The 16,988-nt window shown below is 38.4% G+C and overlaps 1 protein-coding gene across 3 annotated transcripts in view; it reads left to right on the forward strand.

Moving 5' to 3' along the window:
• Positions 1 to 16,368, forward strand: part of LOC131045312 (coatomer subunit zeta-1) — a 155,119-nt gene extending 138,751 nt beyond the window's left edge. For 2 of the 3 annotated variants that reach the window (XM_057978881.2, XM_057978880.2), the window contains 3 exons: positions 15,423 to 15,500; positions 15,623 to 15,704; positions 15,852 to 16,368. In XM_057978881.2, the coding sequence (XP_057834864.1) occupies positions 15,423 to 15,500; positions 15,623 to 15,704; positions 15,852 to 15,911 (220 nt within the window). In that variant the 3' untranslated portion in view covers positions 15,912 to 16,368. The remainder of the gene's footprint in view (positions 1 to 15,422; positions 15,501 to 15,622; positions 15,705 to 15,851) is intronic. The other variant, XM_057978883.2, reaches the window with a different exon arrangement.
• Positions 16,369 to 16,988: the final 620 nt, after the last annotated feature.

Consider the following 16,988-nt stretch of genomic DNA (forward strand, 5'->3'; position numbering starts at 1 on the left):
AATTATGACTCTTGCCAACTTGATTCTTCTTCAACATTTCAAAGTACAGTGCTATGAACAGCAAAGTACCATTCACACAACATTAAGAATACCCAAGCCAAGTTGATCACTTCACAGACTTGCCATGGGTTTACAAACACTTGTGCATTGCTAGAAAAGGAAAATAGGTGTATGATACAGTATGTACAGAGGATCCAACAAATTTCCTCAAAGCCATGGATGAAGAGACTTTGAAGAAATCAGTTGGACCATGAGTGATCTTCCATTGGAACCACAAAACAATGCCTTTCTCAAGAGCACTTCAAACAAAACTTGTTCCAAACCACTACTCAAACATCAAATGAGATCACACCAACTAAAAATAGGAGTAGTACGGACTTATGAAGCCATGGTACGGACTGTACTCTCAAAAGTGCAGGAAACTAGTTAAAACTCACAAAAAACAAGAGCAAAACAAGTATTTTTCTTACTTTTCCAACATGAACTACACATACAATGATGGGAACATGGTTTTTATACATGTGCCAACTTATTGAAGCCTTTGTACGGACAGGTACAGGCTGAAACTAACCAAAACCACCAAAAGTCACTTTTTTGCACTTTTTGACAGCTTTTTGACAACTTTTGTTGCTCAAAAAGTTGCATTTTGACTCCCGGTGACTTGGCACTCAAACCAATGACTCAAAATCATTAGAAACACTAAATAAACATGCTCCAATGCCTTTCATGGCTTTACAACATCAAAAATTCAAAAATGCTCATTTGGACCCAAAATTGACAGTTTTTGGCCCACTGAGAAAAAAACAAAAATCTTGGAAACTCTTAAACACAAATGAGTTCCAAACCTTATTACACCACAAAACTAACCTATTAAACCTACTAGAAGCATAAAATAAACACACATGCTTAATTTGCAACAAAATGCTATACCTGCTAGGATTTGAGCATTCAGGTGCTCAGGTGCTCCTGCACCAGTTATGAACCCTAAAATTTCTACACTGACCCTCTAGGTTATCTAGTGCACTGGCTAACAAGGTCTGACAAGGTCAACATAGGTTTACCTTGCTAGGTTAGGGTTTTCAAAGGGCATTGAGTCCTTTCCTTCCTTTCACCTCCCAACCTGATGATACTTTCCCTCCTTTCGTGGAGGATGGCGGTCTCCTGCACACACTTGGCCCACGGAAATCGGTTAGATCCAAATCTTGCCTAGTTTTGACAATTAATAATTCATAACAAAAGTGAAACATGATATCGTATTGTTAATTGCAATTTCATCAATTTAATCCATCAAAGTACATCAAATCATCACAGAAAGCATAATTATCATCATTCACATATGCGTAATCATCTGAACAAATCCATCATTCAAAGCATAAAACTAGGCACATTATACATCTTACAAGTATATCAAAATGCACTAGGGTTAACATGTATCAGGGTGTAAATACCGCACATAAACAACTAGGGCACAAGTGGGATGTAACAAATGGGGTTGAAAGAATATGACAATGTGTAATATCCCTTGTTGTTTTATGACTGATATGTGTAAGGAATATTAATAAACAATTGTCTGATAACCTACTTGTTGTGCGTTGCACACGCTCCCCGTCACCGACAGGGTCCCCCTCTTCTTTTTTGGTCTTTTCGCCTTCGCCCTGTTGAGCTCTGTGTAGGGTGTCTCGCGTCCTTTTGAGCGTGCCCGTAATCAGTCCATGAGATGATGATGTCATGTGCAAAGGCCTGTGAATTCGCAGGGTCAGTTGAACCTTCGGGCATTGAAATTCCAAGAGATCGTTTAAACTTGTGAAATCGCTTGAGATAGGCTTGGAATGATAGAAACTGGCAAAATCCCCTAGTAAAAGATAGAGCACCTGAAATTCGCACCGAGGGGGAGAGATTACATGAGTTTCTGAAAATTGGCAAAATGGGTCAAAACCCCGAAAATCGCATTCTAAGGAAAAAGTGCGTGAAAAATGAAAGGTTTGCAAAGGGCACATAATAGCCAAAATTCGCCATGCAAGTTAAAATCGCGATTTTTAGAAACTTGCAAAAGCTCTCTAAATGCTGAAGTTTGAAAGGTGCACTAAAGTGCCGAACTTGGCAAAACACCTGAAAATTACATAAGGGGGGAATAGTGCGAAAAAGATGAAAATTGGCAAAATGGGTCAAAACCCCGAAAATCGCATTCTAAGGAAAAAGTGCATGAAAAATGACAAGTTTGCAAATGATTCAAAAGTGCCGAAGTTTGCAAAAACCTCCCATTTGCCGAAAATCGGGATTTGGAGGATAAGTGAAAGAAAATTAAAAAGTTTGAAAAGTGCACTAAAACTCCGAAGTTTTCAAAACATCCCAAAACGCCGAAATTCGCATATGAAGGTAAAGTGCGAAAAGTATCAACTTGCAAAAGCGGCCCCAATGCCGAAAATCGCGATTTGAGAGATAAGAGAAAGTTAAAAGTTTGAAATCTCCTCCCATTCCCCGAAAATCGCATTCTGAAGGGTAATTGCAAGAGATAACGTTAAAGTTTTCAAATCATGTCGAAATGCCAAAGTTAGGGTAAAGTGCGAAAACTTACAAGCTTGCAAAACCCTTCCTATCGCCGAAAATCTTGAATGCCGCTAAGTATTAGAAGTTTTAAAATTTCCAAAACCTCCAGAAATGCCTAAGTTCAGCAACTAGGGCGAAGTCGTGAGTCTTTCTTAGTTCGCAAAAGGCGTGGAATTGCCGAAGTTTGTGAGCTGGGCAAAGTCATTAGTTTTCCATGGTTTGCAAAAGACATAGATCTGTCGAAATTCGCGTAAGGTTCGAAAATTGCAGTATAAGGTAAAGTTGCGCCACGAGTTTTCAATCCTTGCAACGCCATAAACCCCCTTTCTCCGAAAATCGCCCAAGATAAAATCGCTTTTAACCTTGAAGAAAAGCACGCAAGAAGTAAAATCGCCATTCCAACCTAGGTAATAAATTGCTAAGTCTAAGTGTTAAAACTGCATTTCTTCTCCAATCTTAGGTGTGAAATTGGGAATAGGAGAGTTAACCGTTAAAGTTTGAAATTGCAGAACTCTCTCATCCCAAATTTGCAGGTTGTGAATTTATCTTTTCAAAGCGTAGGGCATAAGAGGCATCATTTTTCAAATCCAAGGGAAATCGTTTGTGCAAGACAAGTTGTGCGGATTCACGCCATTCATTTCGCTAGGTAAGTTTGTTTCATCTCTCTTAAAATTGCTTAAAATATATGCAAAATCGGATAGATTTGTTTGTATGAAATTGATTAAAACGATTAAATCTTAAAACCGCATCTTTTCCCGTTTATAAGGCGTCAAGCGAAGCAATTGAAATTAGGAGTCTATTACCAGAAGTTAACGAGGAAACGCATTTTTCAAACTTAGGGAAAATTTTAGACTTCGTCCATTTTAATCGATCCTGAAATGTCTAAGTGTAAATTCAGCAGTCGAAATCGCCCAAGTCCTTGAGCCACAGCCGAGTAAATAAATTTGCAATCGAAAAGCTTCATAAATGTTCATGTCTAAATCAATCAAGCTCTTTAGCTGAAGTAATTAGGCTTTTCTTTAAATCGGTTTTCAAATTGATCTTGGTGTGCTGGCATATCCCTTTTAACTAACCCGCTTTGTTTCCTTTATATCGTCTCATAATCCACGTCCGGTTGTGCAGGTAAATGCCTAAATCGGCGGTAGAATCATCAAAGACACCTGCTGCAACCGAGACATCCTGAGCATCCAAGTCAGACATTCCTAGCAAAGTCGAAAAGATGAAGTATCAATATCAGAGAGGAGGAGTGAGGGAATCAAAAGTTCAAAGTGTGTGGGAAAATGTAGGTGATACTGACCTGGGGCATATCGATATTCAAGATTTCAGAGATCGAGTTTTCTCCCCTAATGCCTATGGCAGGCCTAGGCGGATGATGGAAAGTGGCATCGCTCAGGCAGCAGGATTTCCCCAGTCAGTGTAAAACTATGAACTAGTAGTAGAGGCTGCTCGACATTACTAACCAAACACCAGATTGGTGCTCCTCGAGAATATGGTCCTCGCTGACTCCACTCTTGAAGCCATTGGCGACGCATTTGATATTCCCTTTCCGAACAATCCCATAACAACAACTATAGATGAAGCGCAGGTGGCGTATGATATGAACCCTGCCAAATGCAGAACACTAATAAATGAGGAGTGGTACAAGGAGAGAAGACCTCCAAGCATCAGGATTGGGAAAAAGACCCCCAGGAGTGACTTTCACAACGAGCATGGAGACATGGTCACATTGCTCAGTAGGATTATGGGACTTCCCCAATCCAACTACTTTGAAGAGTGGATGTTCTACTTCACACAACAGGTCTTCGCTGGGAAATCCAAGTTCGACTGGGCCCAAATCATAAGTGACAACATCCATACCCAATTGATCGAACTTGAGGTGAAAAGGTACTTTACTATGACATCCTATTTGGTCTACATGTTCGCCAGAAACAAGCCACTGCCAAGTTTAATCATGAAAGGTGAAATTGGGAATGGACCCAATCAGGTGAAGGTATATGACTGTTATCCACGGCTACACTATCAAGACATAGCTCAAAGGGAAAAGAATAGCCCTACCTATGCAATTGGTCAGTATGAGCGCGTCAATGACGCTTCACAATGCGCTTGGTCAGGCTGATGCAAGGAGGACTACACATAAGGCTCTCAGAGCAAGCTACCATTCTGATACAGAGGTATGGCGCCTGGTTCATCCAGTTCCCAAGGTTCTCCTACATCCGAATAGCTGACTTTGATGACGCTCCTTTCCGACTTCCGTGATACCCAACCGACAAAATAGTTCTCCTAGAAGTTGCAAGGTAGTCACGTCCGGCGAACAGTTTACTCAGAGACAAAAAGCAATCTGGATTCGTCTTCCCTATGATCATAGGTAATCTTGATGTCCATCTGAAGAACCCAGCTCATGCAGAGGAATCCCTTGCAGAACTAGCCTCCTATGGCCTACAGGAACATTTCCCAAGGAAATGCTTTGATCACGACAATCTGGCAAAGAGAGCCTATGGTAGGCGATACAGAGCAAAGGAGTCAGTTGAAGATTATTGGAAGAACTGCTCTGATGACTATGAAGTCCGAAGGTGTGAATATTCAAGGCTGAGTGTGCAGCAAATGCGACTCTATGAATATCGTCGGGTCCCAGATCAGCTAACAGATTCAAGAAATTGCCTACAAGTCCGGGAATTTGAGGCGGTGCGACATCTCTTGCCAGGCATCAATTGGTCACGAGATCCAATCACTGATTTTGGGGTGGTTATGGCAGCCCCAGGAAGATACACTGACCAGTGGTTGCACCAGCAAATTGAGCGACTGATTCATGAAGGAGTCCAGTTCACCTACCAAATGATGGGTAGCCTTGATTCTTAGTCCTCCGAAGATGAGGGAACCTCTAGTGCACCTAAGGAAGAGGTTGAAAAGCCCGACAAAAGGAAGAAGGCTAAACCCAGCAGAGAGACTCAGACATCTAAAAGAACAAGAAGGGAAAAGATCCCTATTAGGAGACCAGAGGTCACTTCATCATCAAAAGACCCCAGTTCATCTGATGATGTAGTTGAACTAGATTATATACCTGCTCTGCCTTCCCAGAGCGATATTGACACGTTCGGAGCTGATGATCCTCCTGAACAAGACAGGCTAGATACAGAGGTAAGAGCTAGTGAATCTGCCGAACCTGAGAATCAAGTAGAGGAAGGAGAGATTCCATCCATTCAAGGGTTGGAGATGCATGAACCCACCCAGCAGAGCCGCCATGAATTGCAGCTGCGTAGTACTGCCAAGGATGACTCCATTGTTGAAGGAGAGCAAAGGATAGATGAGACCCGCGAGCCTGAAAAGACCGAAGAACAACCATCACATGAAGATACCAGATAGTTGTTCAGTGAAGTGGGAGAGAATTCGGCTGCGAGCAAAGAACTTGACACTTCCTCCACTCCTGTAACAGAGCAGCTGCAAATATGCAATGAGCCGACTGAAAACATTAAAGAGCAGAGTGCAAATTTAACTATAGCATCAGCCCAGACCATACCTCAAGACTGGGTAGTTGCTCGAGCTCAGCGCAAGGCAACCACCAAGACACCCATCGACTTGGAAGACATCTTCTCGCGCATAGACCAAGCCAAGGCCAAGGGGAAGAAAAAGCCTAAGACATATTCCCAAATAACCCATGATGAGCAAAGGAACCGTACCCTTCATATCGCCACCCTGCCTGTCGATAAGTCAGCAGATCAAGTTACACTAGCTGATTATAGCATCACAACTATCCCCATCGGATGAGCCACCAAGGAGCAGGAAAGGGAGGAATTCAAAGACTCCGTGCAAAATATGCTCAGACAACTCGAAGAGATAACAACTGAAAAGAACATGTATCGAGTTCGTGCTGAGTAGGCCGAGGGGTACATTGATCAACTCCTGAGACCATTGCATAATGCTTCCGAATCCCACATTCCCCCGACAGCATTGGCGCAGAGGACCACCACAAAATTTGAAGGAGTACAAGATATTGCCAAGGCCGTCAAGGAATGGATGCGAGGCATTAAAGAAAGAGGTGAGCAAATCTTCAAGGATCTGTGCGAAATGGCCCTCCATAGGGAAACCACTATTATCAAAATGTGTAAGCTAAAGAAGGAATGCTATAACACTCATGAGGCGATTGCCAGGGCATTGCCCCTCATTAGGGCTCTATTTTGGACCTGCTCTCAAATCCCTGCTATTGATACTATCCTAAATCCTTATAGTGTCAATACCTTCAAAGAATGGTATTGGACCCTCAGCATGAAGGACGACATGAGGGATAATATCAATAAAATGCATGATAAGTGCAATGACACTTTATCAAATGTGAAGGATCTTGGTGAAAGGATCCTCAAATCCATGGTTCCCGGTTGGAAAAATAGTATGGAGGATAGTGAGGTACAACCACAGTGGGAAGACAGGCTTAATCCCAGGGTCACTTACTCTGTGGAGGATCTAGATTTTGCTGCTGGGCTTCAAGCAGACATATCATCTTTTGAAAATCACAAGTCATATTGGAGAGACGAGCTAGAGAATTTGGATAGCCTCCTACAGGGTATTCATTACAAAATGTTTAATCCTCCTATGCTGCCGACGATCGAACTATTCAAGTTATGTCTGAGATTTCAAGACTACGTTCAGGTAGAGCGTGCAGCCGATCGGGATATCTGGGGAGAGTACCTGCACAACGAGGTCGAATTCATCACCAAGGAATATGAAGCTGGAAAAGAAAAAGTGCTTTCTTAAAAGTGCATTTTTCTTTCAAATCTGAAAAAGCACCTTTTTGGCCAAAGTCCATATTTGACTGCCAAGTCAACTGTAAACTTCAAAACTTTGTGCATGTGCACTTTTTGAATTGTTATGGATAATTTTATTTAGGTAGTTATTGTTCCCTTTTGGGTGGTTGTTGATATTTACCCTCCATTTATGGGTATGGGTACCTTTTGTAAAGATGAATCTGGGCCACTTGTTTAGTTTAGATCGTGGCCATTCATCTATTTTTGGAAACCTATTTAAAAGGACTGGTTTTCCCTCATTTTTGTAAGAAGTTCATGGATTGTTGCTGAAGCTCTGGCGAAATTTACACAGGATTAATGCAAAGTTAAGGCTGTTTCTATTTCATTGTGAGTGCATGGTCTCCTTCTTCACCATTTGAATTATTCTGTTATGTTTCTTTCATTTTTCTATAGCATTTTCTAGATAAACATCTGATAGAATTCTCATTGTTCATACCATTAAGGACTGACTGACTGTCATTCTCTTTGCATAGTTAATCTGAACCTTCTCATATGCTTAGTTCGGTTATTAAACAATTAGTGAATGAATTTAAAAATTCTGAATCTATGTTTAATAGCATGAAAATCTTATTTTCCCTTGAAGATTGCACTAGATTCTTACAAACATTGTGCTTAAATAGTTGATAGTGTTTAATCTGGTTATTTGGAGGTGTCTGACTGTTTTTCTTGAATATGCTATCTTGGTTAATTAGTTAGATTTTTTGTATCTCTTTTCCCTTTCCCTCCTTTTTTTCCTTTTTTTAACCAAGAAGAATCCGCAGTCCTGCTAAGTTAGTATCAATCCAATTGAAACCAACCGATAACGAGACTGTTAGAATTTTAGGGAACTCATCCAACAATTGCCTATCTCACCGTAAGTCCCCTTTGTGTTTCCAGCAAAACACATCAAACCACTGAGTAATCCCGCAGTCAAGACCTGACAATCAAAACCTTGAGGTCGTCCCCTTTGATCAAACACAAAAAAACAGCATTAGGGATTTCCTTATCTCAAGAGAGGATAGGATACTCAGCGAGTACATTCTATTCTATGTTGGCCGGATGGAGTTTGCAGCGATGCGACTTTAGACACGTCAACACTACTGTTCTAGTTTTCAGATGTATAACCTGCGTGTTATGCAGTTTTGGACAGCTGTATAATCTTGCGTGTTATGCAGTTTTGACTGATATTAAACTTCAGACTTTACTTTAGGAGTATTAATTTCAATTGGCAATGATATTATGGCTTGCAAAAGCTACGAAATTTTCAAGACAACCTCCTAGGATGAATATGCAACTGTTTTTGTGTTTTCTGATGCAAATACATGAATCTAATGTGAGAAATGCACACCTACAACAGATTGATATTTTAGCAAACAATTGGCATGCAACTAGAAGATTTGAAGCAACAACATAAGAACTATATGCAACCTTATTCCTTCCTTTATTTCAAGACAATAGACTGATTACAAAATATCAAAATAATGGCCAAGACTCTTGGCTTACAAATGAAATATGACTCAGAATTTCTGAGTACTAATGGCAGCCATTAACTCTTGCATACATAACTGAAAACTTAATGAAAACAATGTCAAGAGAACCTGGAATGAATCGCCTAGGTATGCGAATGAAGAAGCAAGCAATATCTCCCCACTTTGAGCTCTCTCCTTGTCAAATCGACCACTTTTGCAAAATCGCCCTTGTTTTGAGTTTGATGGCAATAATAAATAAATAACAGCTCCAACGCCTCCTTTCAAGCATCAAATATCAACAATGTCTTCCTCCAAGGTGGGCGCTTCAATCTAGGAGTGATTTGATGCAACCAAAGTGAAGATATGAGCAAAATCGTGGGATATGGGGGACTGGTTCGAACTTGCTTCAGACCTGATATATAACCTATAATTGCCTTATTTCACCTCCAAATGCTCCTAGAGAAATCGCCTTGCCTTCCTTATTATATCGATGCACATAGAAGTCAAATATAGCAATGAGCTGAAGCACTCTCCAAAACGTCTACCAGGATGTTGGCATGAAATCTCAATAAGCTCAAGTATGAAGGACTGAGGTATCCTTCACTCTCAGCTGCAACCCTTCAGAGGTTTTCTCACCACCTCAGTTATGCGAATCAAAGGGAGGTATTGTTCCCAATGACCAAAATCTGTAGAAACCCTTGGCTCCACAATTCTTAACATGAGAAGATGTCAAATAACCGATGATCAATCCATGAGGCTTCTCCCCTATTTATTCTTTTTCATACAAGAATCGACCTCCTTCTAGAAGATTCCTTGGTCCCGAGGGCTAACCAGGACTTTACAGGGATCGGTGGGGATTAGGCCTCGGCGATTTCAGTTTCAGGCCAATCGGAGGTGTTTTGATAGGGTTCCCAGATACTTACTATTTATAGTAAGTCAGTTGTGGCTTAGTGGCAGAAAATATTTGATGCATTTTATAATGCCAGTATTTAAGGTGATCAATAATTGTCACCATGTTTGCAAATTTAAAGAGCCATTTACTAATTGGGCAATTTAATTAAAAACTTCTAAAGTTAAATTTAAATATTTAACTTAAGTGATTATTAAATGCTGGGACTAATGTTTAAAGGGAAAATATTAAAAGTCCCTTTTAAATGGGAGACATAAGGAGTTAATGTTATTTTATTATAACATTCTTTTATCCCACATTTGTGGTGAATTGAGAAATGTGCCCAAAAGAAGTTATAAAAGAGAGTTTGAAGAGCATTAATGGCATCTTGGAAATGGGTTTTCTTGGAATTGGTGATTTCTGGAGAAATTTAGGAGTCTTTTGGCATTTGGGGACGAAATCCCTCAAGTGTGTCATTTCTCTTGCCCGTGAACGACCGGGTTTGGGAAATCTTTAAAGAACAAATTGGCATTGAATGAGTAGAAGGGCATAAAGTTTCAGATCGAGTTGTGCTAGAGAAAAAAACAAAAATAAGATAGGTATTTATTCATGTTCCCAACACTACTGGATGCCATTTCAATTTGGATAATGTCTTAGAAGGAGGGGACGATTGAAATCTTAGTGGTGTAGCTGTTCCAGTTTAATATGACAGCCTTAGGAGAGAATCGAAGTCTTATGAAGGTGCAAGCTTTCAATGTTCACACCGCTGAAATCAGAGACTTCAGTAAGCACGTGTTTGTGGAAGTAAGACGCCATTCAGCAAACAGTTGTAAACGTAGTATAAGACTGGCATGGAAAACATGGGATTGAGCCAAGACATAGCCGCAGAGGTTACAGTAGGTCGAAGGACATTGTTGAGCTGTCCAGACTGTTGGCGGACTCTCTTGCTGGGCGCCAAAACCGAATACTGGATACATTTATTATTGTTGGGTGTGAACGGCAAGTGGGGAGTTAATTATTAGCAGCCGCAATGTCTAAATAGGACGTAGCTGAAGAACAGTGAAGGTGGGGTAGTTGGAAGGAAGTTCGTAGCTTCTGGCAGTCAATATAGATGTCAACAAAAATAAAGATTGTATGAACCGGGTTCATGAGTTGATTGTGCTTGGAATAATGTTTATATTTAGAAGAGCTGTTTTGTATGGAATTAACTGGAAATATACTTGTGTTTGAACTGAAATATATTGGTGATTTGAAGATTTGTGAAAATCTAAGTTAGTTGGTTGTAATTACTTAAGAACTGAATCTGCATGTATTTGTTGTTACATATATAATTGTTGAGATGTAAATGAATGCTTGTCAAACTGTTAAGTCACAAAATGCACCAGGAATCAGCTAAACCACATACATAACCAAGAAAGGGAAAAAACAGTCCTCTATCGATAACCTGCCAACTATTTGAAGAAATACCAATAACAAGTTGGATAAGGGAAATTATAGCTAATAGGGCAGCCTATTACATATAACATATAACATTGTAGTTCCTCGAAGGAGCAAAAGAGTTACTACTCACAAGTTTGAAATCATTTCTTGCAAACACTCTACAATTGATTCTTGTGTCCAAAATAATTGCAAGAGAACAATAACCATAAAAGAAAGAATTATTAAACCTGCTCATAAATGCTTGCCTTGAGATAGGAGACCTTTTGAAAGCATTGTTTCTGATTTTTGATGGTGAATCCTTTGTGTTATCAACGTTGGTCTTCTGTTGTTCTTCTTTTCTAGACTTAGAACTTTGACCTTCTTCAAGACCAACTCCACTTTTATCAGTAAATGATCTCTGTGAACCAATGACCTTGTCCAAGGACATGAAATTTTTCTGATGTATCTTCTCATGATTTAGACGTGTCAAAGATTTATCTAATTTGCTAAGTGAAACAATTTCAGCTTCAAGTCTTTCACAATTTTCTTCCTTGAGCTTAAGCTGATTTCTAATTTTTTCTTCTATTTTTTTGCTTCTTCAACTTGAACCTTCAAATCAACTATCAGTTTTTCTGCTTTTTCAAGAGCTTGAGATGTCTTGGTTTTCGCCTTATTCCCTTCTTATAGCAACAACTTCAAGTTCTGATTTTTCTTTCTAAGTTTCTTGATTTCACTTAGAGCACTTATTAGCTCTTCTTCAAAATCCACTTATCCTTCTTCATCAATAAGATCTTCAACTTCTTGATTTTCGGAGTGTACTTCTTCTATAGCCATAAACAATATTTCTTCATTTAAAGACTCTTCATCACTAACATCAGATGAAGAATTAATAGAGACTCTTTTTAAATTTCTGAGACTTCTTCTCTTTTCCTTTATACTTCTTCTTGTTGAATTTAGGCTTCTTTTCATAGGTGTTGTCCTCACTTTTTGCATATGGACATTTAGCTGCGACATGACCTACCTTACCACAATTAAAGCACTTGAAAGGCAACTTGCCTTTATATTTATCAGAGCCTTTCTTCAACTTTGTCATGAAATGTGCCTCTTCCGAATCATATTCTTCATCAAAACTTTCACTAGATACACACTCCTTGTCTTTTCCTTTCTTTGAAGTTTTGAAGGCTACCTCCCTTTTTGACGAAGAATTAGAGTTTGTTCTCATTTCATAGGCTGTTAGAATGCCATGAAGCTTATCAATAGTCAACTTATCAATTTCCTTCATCTCTTCAATTGCTAAAACCTTTGCATCAAATTGCGCAGGAGGAGACCTAAAAAATTTCTGAACTACAATGGTCTCCTCAACTTTTTCTCCTAAACCCCAAATAGAGTTAACAACTTCATCTACTCGCAGAAAATAAGCGGCAATGTTTTCCTTTTCTTGCATCCTGATACTTTCGAAAATTCTTCTATAACCTTGTCATCTCCTTCATATGCTTTCTGAAGTTACTCCCAAATGTCATGAGTTGTATCACAGTGCATAACTTTAACAAAGTCTTAGACAAACCACATAAAATTGTATTCATGGCTTTTGCATTGTTTTCAAAATCCTTCTTCCCATCAACATCCATTGGAGGAATTGTGTAACTAGACACCGCACTTTTCTAAACATCGAAACCAAAAGACATTAGATAAGTACGCATTCGAACACTCCAGAATGCATAGTTGGAATTATGAAATAAAGGTGCTTTATTCGTAGCAAGACCTTCAAGAGAACCCATGTGTGCAATCAAGAGCAACCTCTAAGCGTTTAAGCTCTATTTCCGAAGGAACCTTGCTCTGATACCAATTGAAAAGCACACAAAAAATATTGAGGTGGGGGGGGAGGGGGTGAATTAGTATTTTGAACTTTTAAACACATGAAACCACATAAACAAAGAGATGGAATAGAGAGAGCAAACATCAACAAGGAGGACACCAAATTCCATTTGGAAAACCCTTTTGGGTAAAAAACCATGGCAAATCAATAGCTTTCATTCATGAAATGGGCACCAACCTAGATTACATAAGTGAGTACCAACTCTCCTTGAAGCACCAATTTCGTTCAGCTGAAGCACCAACTTCAGTTTTCACACAAATTCGAATGCACTGAAACTTATTAACACTTTTCATTATACATTGAGCACTTCAATCACCATACAAAAATTACACACATCCCGCTGAAATAGTTCTTGACTTCTTATCTCCAGCAAGTTGAAAAGACAACCAAAATATATCCCACACTGAAAATGAAGACAGTGATTAACAGCACAAAAAATAATCTTGAAAAGCTTAACATGCAATATACATGTTTGTCTCCATAAAATCTAAACAAGGAAGGTATGATTGAGGTGTTTATCAGTTACTTAAGAATTCAAGATGATTCCTTTTTTAATGTTGACATTACACAGCCGTCGTTAGGAATAAGCCGCCCCACTCGCAGTCAGATGAAGAATTTACTGTCTCTCAAAAAGGATAAATAAATTAATGCGTCGCCAAGAATCAAAGTCTGAAACTGTCAGAGTATATAGACACCTGCAGCCGTCATACACCAAGAATAATACCATATTGCCTCACTAAATTACCATGTCCAGCAAATGATATTTATTTCACCAAACAATAGCACAGATAAAATATAATTGCCACTAATTAAGAAAATCGCTGTCTAGCTTTGATGTCAATGACAAAATATTCAGCACAGAGGACATGTAATATACTAGTGAGCTCTAGTCTCAACTTGTTGGTCCCATATTTTGCACATTCAAGCCACCTCAAAGACGACAAATGAAAGGCATAGAAGTTTGGGAGCTGGTAGCGTCTAGCCAAGTGAAGAGGTCCCCAATGTGTGGATCCTCCTTGGTGATAGGTATGGAGTGACTGATTGAGCATTCTATTACCTCCTATTTGGTGTATGCAACCATAGGAAAATTAGAGGAGGAAGAATTTAGTAATAATAAGAGTTTGGAACATAAGGCTTTGTCTTTGGTTTTCAAAATAAACTATAGTTGTCTCTCTACTATATGCTATATTATCAGGATCTCACTGAGGATCCAGCACATTCAATGCATCTGTATGTAACAATTGAAGAGCTCCCTTGAAATGTAAAGTGTATAACATACCTATTCGGAAGTGCATTGTTTTCTTATCACATTTACAACAAGTATATGTGAAATGTAGTAATAATCATTTGTCTTGTATTTTAATTTTTAACATACTGTTTCTTTTGTAGAAAAAACAGGTTACTGAGATCAATATAGAACCAATGCTTTCTAAGAGTAACCTTGATTCATCCATAGTAAAACAGAGGGCTTAATACTTAGTTTGCCATGATTTGTAACCTTGACCTATCATTTAATATGAAAAACAATGAATACGTATTTGGTAATGATTTTTTTATTTCAGTGATATAAACCTTGTCATGTACCAGTTCTAGCAGCTGTCTATTCTACTGTGCATTGTCAATTTTGTTCTTGACTGAGTTTCATGAAAATAAATATATATAATATTTTGGATGTATACATACCCTCATAATTCTTGCCAGACAAAGAATGGAAATTATGAAGATATTTGTTTACTATTAGAATAGTAACTATTCAATCTTTGTGAAGATAAGTGCTTGATTTTTTACTTTTTTTTTAACTTCGATTTACGAATATTCCACTCATACAAGTAGCAATGTGAGACCAATGCAAGCCCTTACAAGGATATATTATAGACTAATACTAGCTCCTTATGAGAAAACACACTAGAAATCACCTAATAGAAGCTTTTGCGAGCACTTAATATGGAATAATACATGTTTCTTGTGAGCAAACACACTAGAAATCACCTTTGGAATACCAAGAGTCACTACTTAGAAATCCACATATTTAGAAACCACATCCACATTAAAAGCCAACTATGAAATACCAAGAGTCATAACTTTACAATTCCACATTAGATGTTCCTATGGGGATTTGAACTTGGGTTTCCACAATACCCAATGTTTTAACCAATAAGGTCAACCCCTTGAACTGCCTCAAATTTTTGGTTCTTTTCTTATTCATTAATACTTCTGCAGCCATCAAACTCAGTGTAGGCATTCTACAAAATATCTCAAGATAGCTTTGGTGTGCTCCTGCACCGTAGGAGGATTAATATTAGCTAACTTTATATGTGTCATACGTGTACGTTATATTTTGATGTGCATTATTGATCAATTACGGTCATCAGTGTTTCTCATGTGCATGAAGTTGCAACAGTGAATTTGTTTCTAACTCTTACTGGGATATGGATATTTGTGGACAGAAACAATGTTGAAAAGAGGACAGCTTTGGAGAATTTGGATCTCATTCTTCTCTGTATAGATGAGATGGTGGATGGAGGGTATGATGACTGACAACACTCCTCTCATCCTAGATACATTGATATTTATCTCCGCTTTCAAAAACATCTCTAGACTTTGGTTATATTCGTTAATGATTGTACTGTCCATTAATGTAAAGCAGAATTGTCTTGGAAACTGAACCAAGCTTAATTACTGGGAGGGTTTCAATGAGGGGTTCAGATATAGAACCACTGGGAGAGCAAGTAATCACCTTTCTTGTCTTGCAATTGAATAGAGACGATACATTACCAATGCATAAAAGTTTGTAGTTGTGGAAGAGCTAAAATATGCAAGAGAACTTATTATCTGCTTTTATAGTTTGGGTTTTGATCACTATGTTCTGAATGCAGACCATATCTCAAGCATTTGCCATGGCAAGGGAGCATTTAGCAAGATCACTTCTGAACTAGAAAGCTGCAGAGCTGTTTAGTAATTGAAGAAATTTCTGTCTTTTGCTTTCTTGAGAATTGTTTAACAATCTGGATCGTGCATGTATTATTATGATAAATGTTCCATTTTGGTAGATACTTTGAGAAGAATTTTGAGGAACAAGATCATGTGATTATTGTAAGAAAACCATGCAATTATAACTTCCTGATTTAGCAGTTGAGGTTGATTCTATTGATTTTATGAGTCTCTGGGTAAACATTTATAGAAGAATGGAAATCATTTTAGTTGATGAGTCAAATTGAACATATTGATGACCAAATCTTGATTGTAAGGAGACGCACTTGGTAGATGATTGGAGACGGTATTGTGAGAATATAGTGGATAATGTTTTTCGATAGGGAACTCTGGAACATCAGAATTGTTGCTGAGGTCTATAATAGTTGCCAGGATATAAATAAATATATTTATTCAGTGATTTCTTTGTTGTGGTCCCGATGCCAGATAAAATGGTTTCTTATTGCAGACACAGGCTTCTAACTTTTGTTTATCAATCTTCTAAGAATAAACTAATTTCTGCAACTGTAAGCACCTACTTTCATGAGAAATTTGACACAATAATTTCTTAGATGGAGATTAAGGAACAAGTGCCATAGTATATTCCATGGCGAAATTACTTATAGATTTAAGACATTTCCTTGACAAAGGGACTTGTATTAAGATAAAAGTTTAGGTGGCTAAACATTCAATTGTTGGTGCACAAAAATTCACCTTTATGAAAAGTCTCAACTTGGAGGATCCCTATGATATGTTGATGCATAGAAAGGACTTATTCTACCTTACCTGACACATTTCATACAATGATTTGTTATATTCAATAACTAGGTGCATCCTAGTTCATCCTAGGCATATTGCTTTTAGGCCTTGGTAAGTACATGTGATTCAAACCCAATCCAAAACTTAGATTCTTGGCCTGATTATGACCTCTCACGATGCATTATGATGGCATATAAATCATCATTACATCAAACAACTCAAACAATGCATTATTTTGTCATTACCAGTATACTTGTTAAAAGGAAAATGAAGTTATTTAGGAA

Source organism: Cryptomeria japonica, chromosome 3 (assembly GCF_030272615.1).
Source record: "Cryptomeria japonica chromosome 3, Sugi_1.0, whole genome shotgun sequence".
NCBI lineage: Eukaryota > Viridiplantae > Streptophyta > Pinopsida > Cupressales > Cupressaceae > Cryptomeria > Cryptomeria japonica.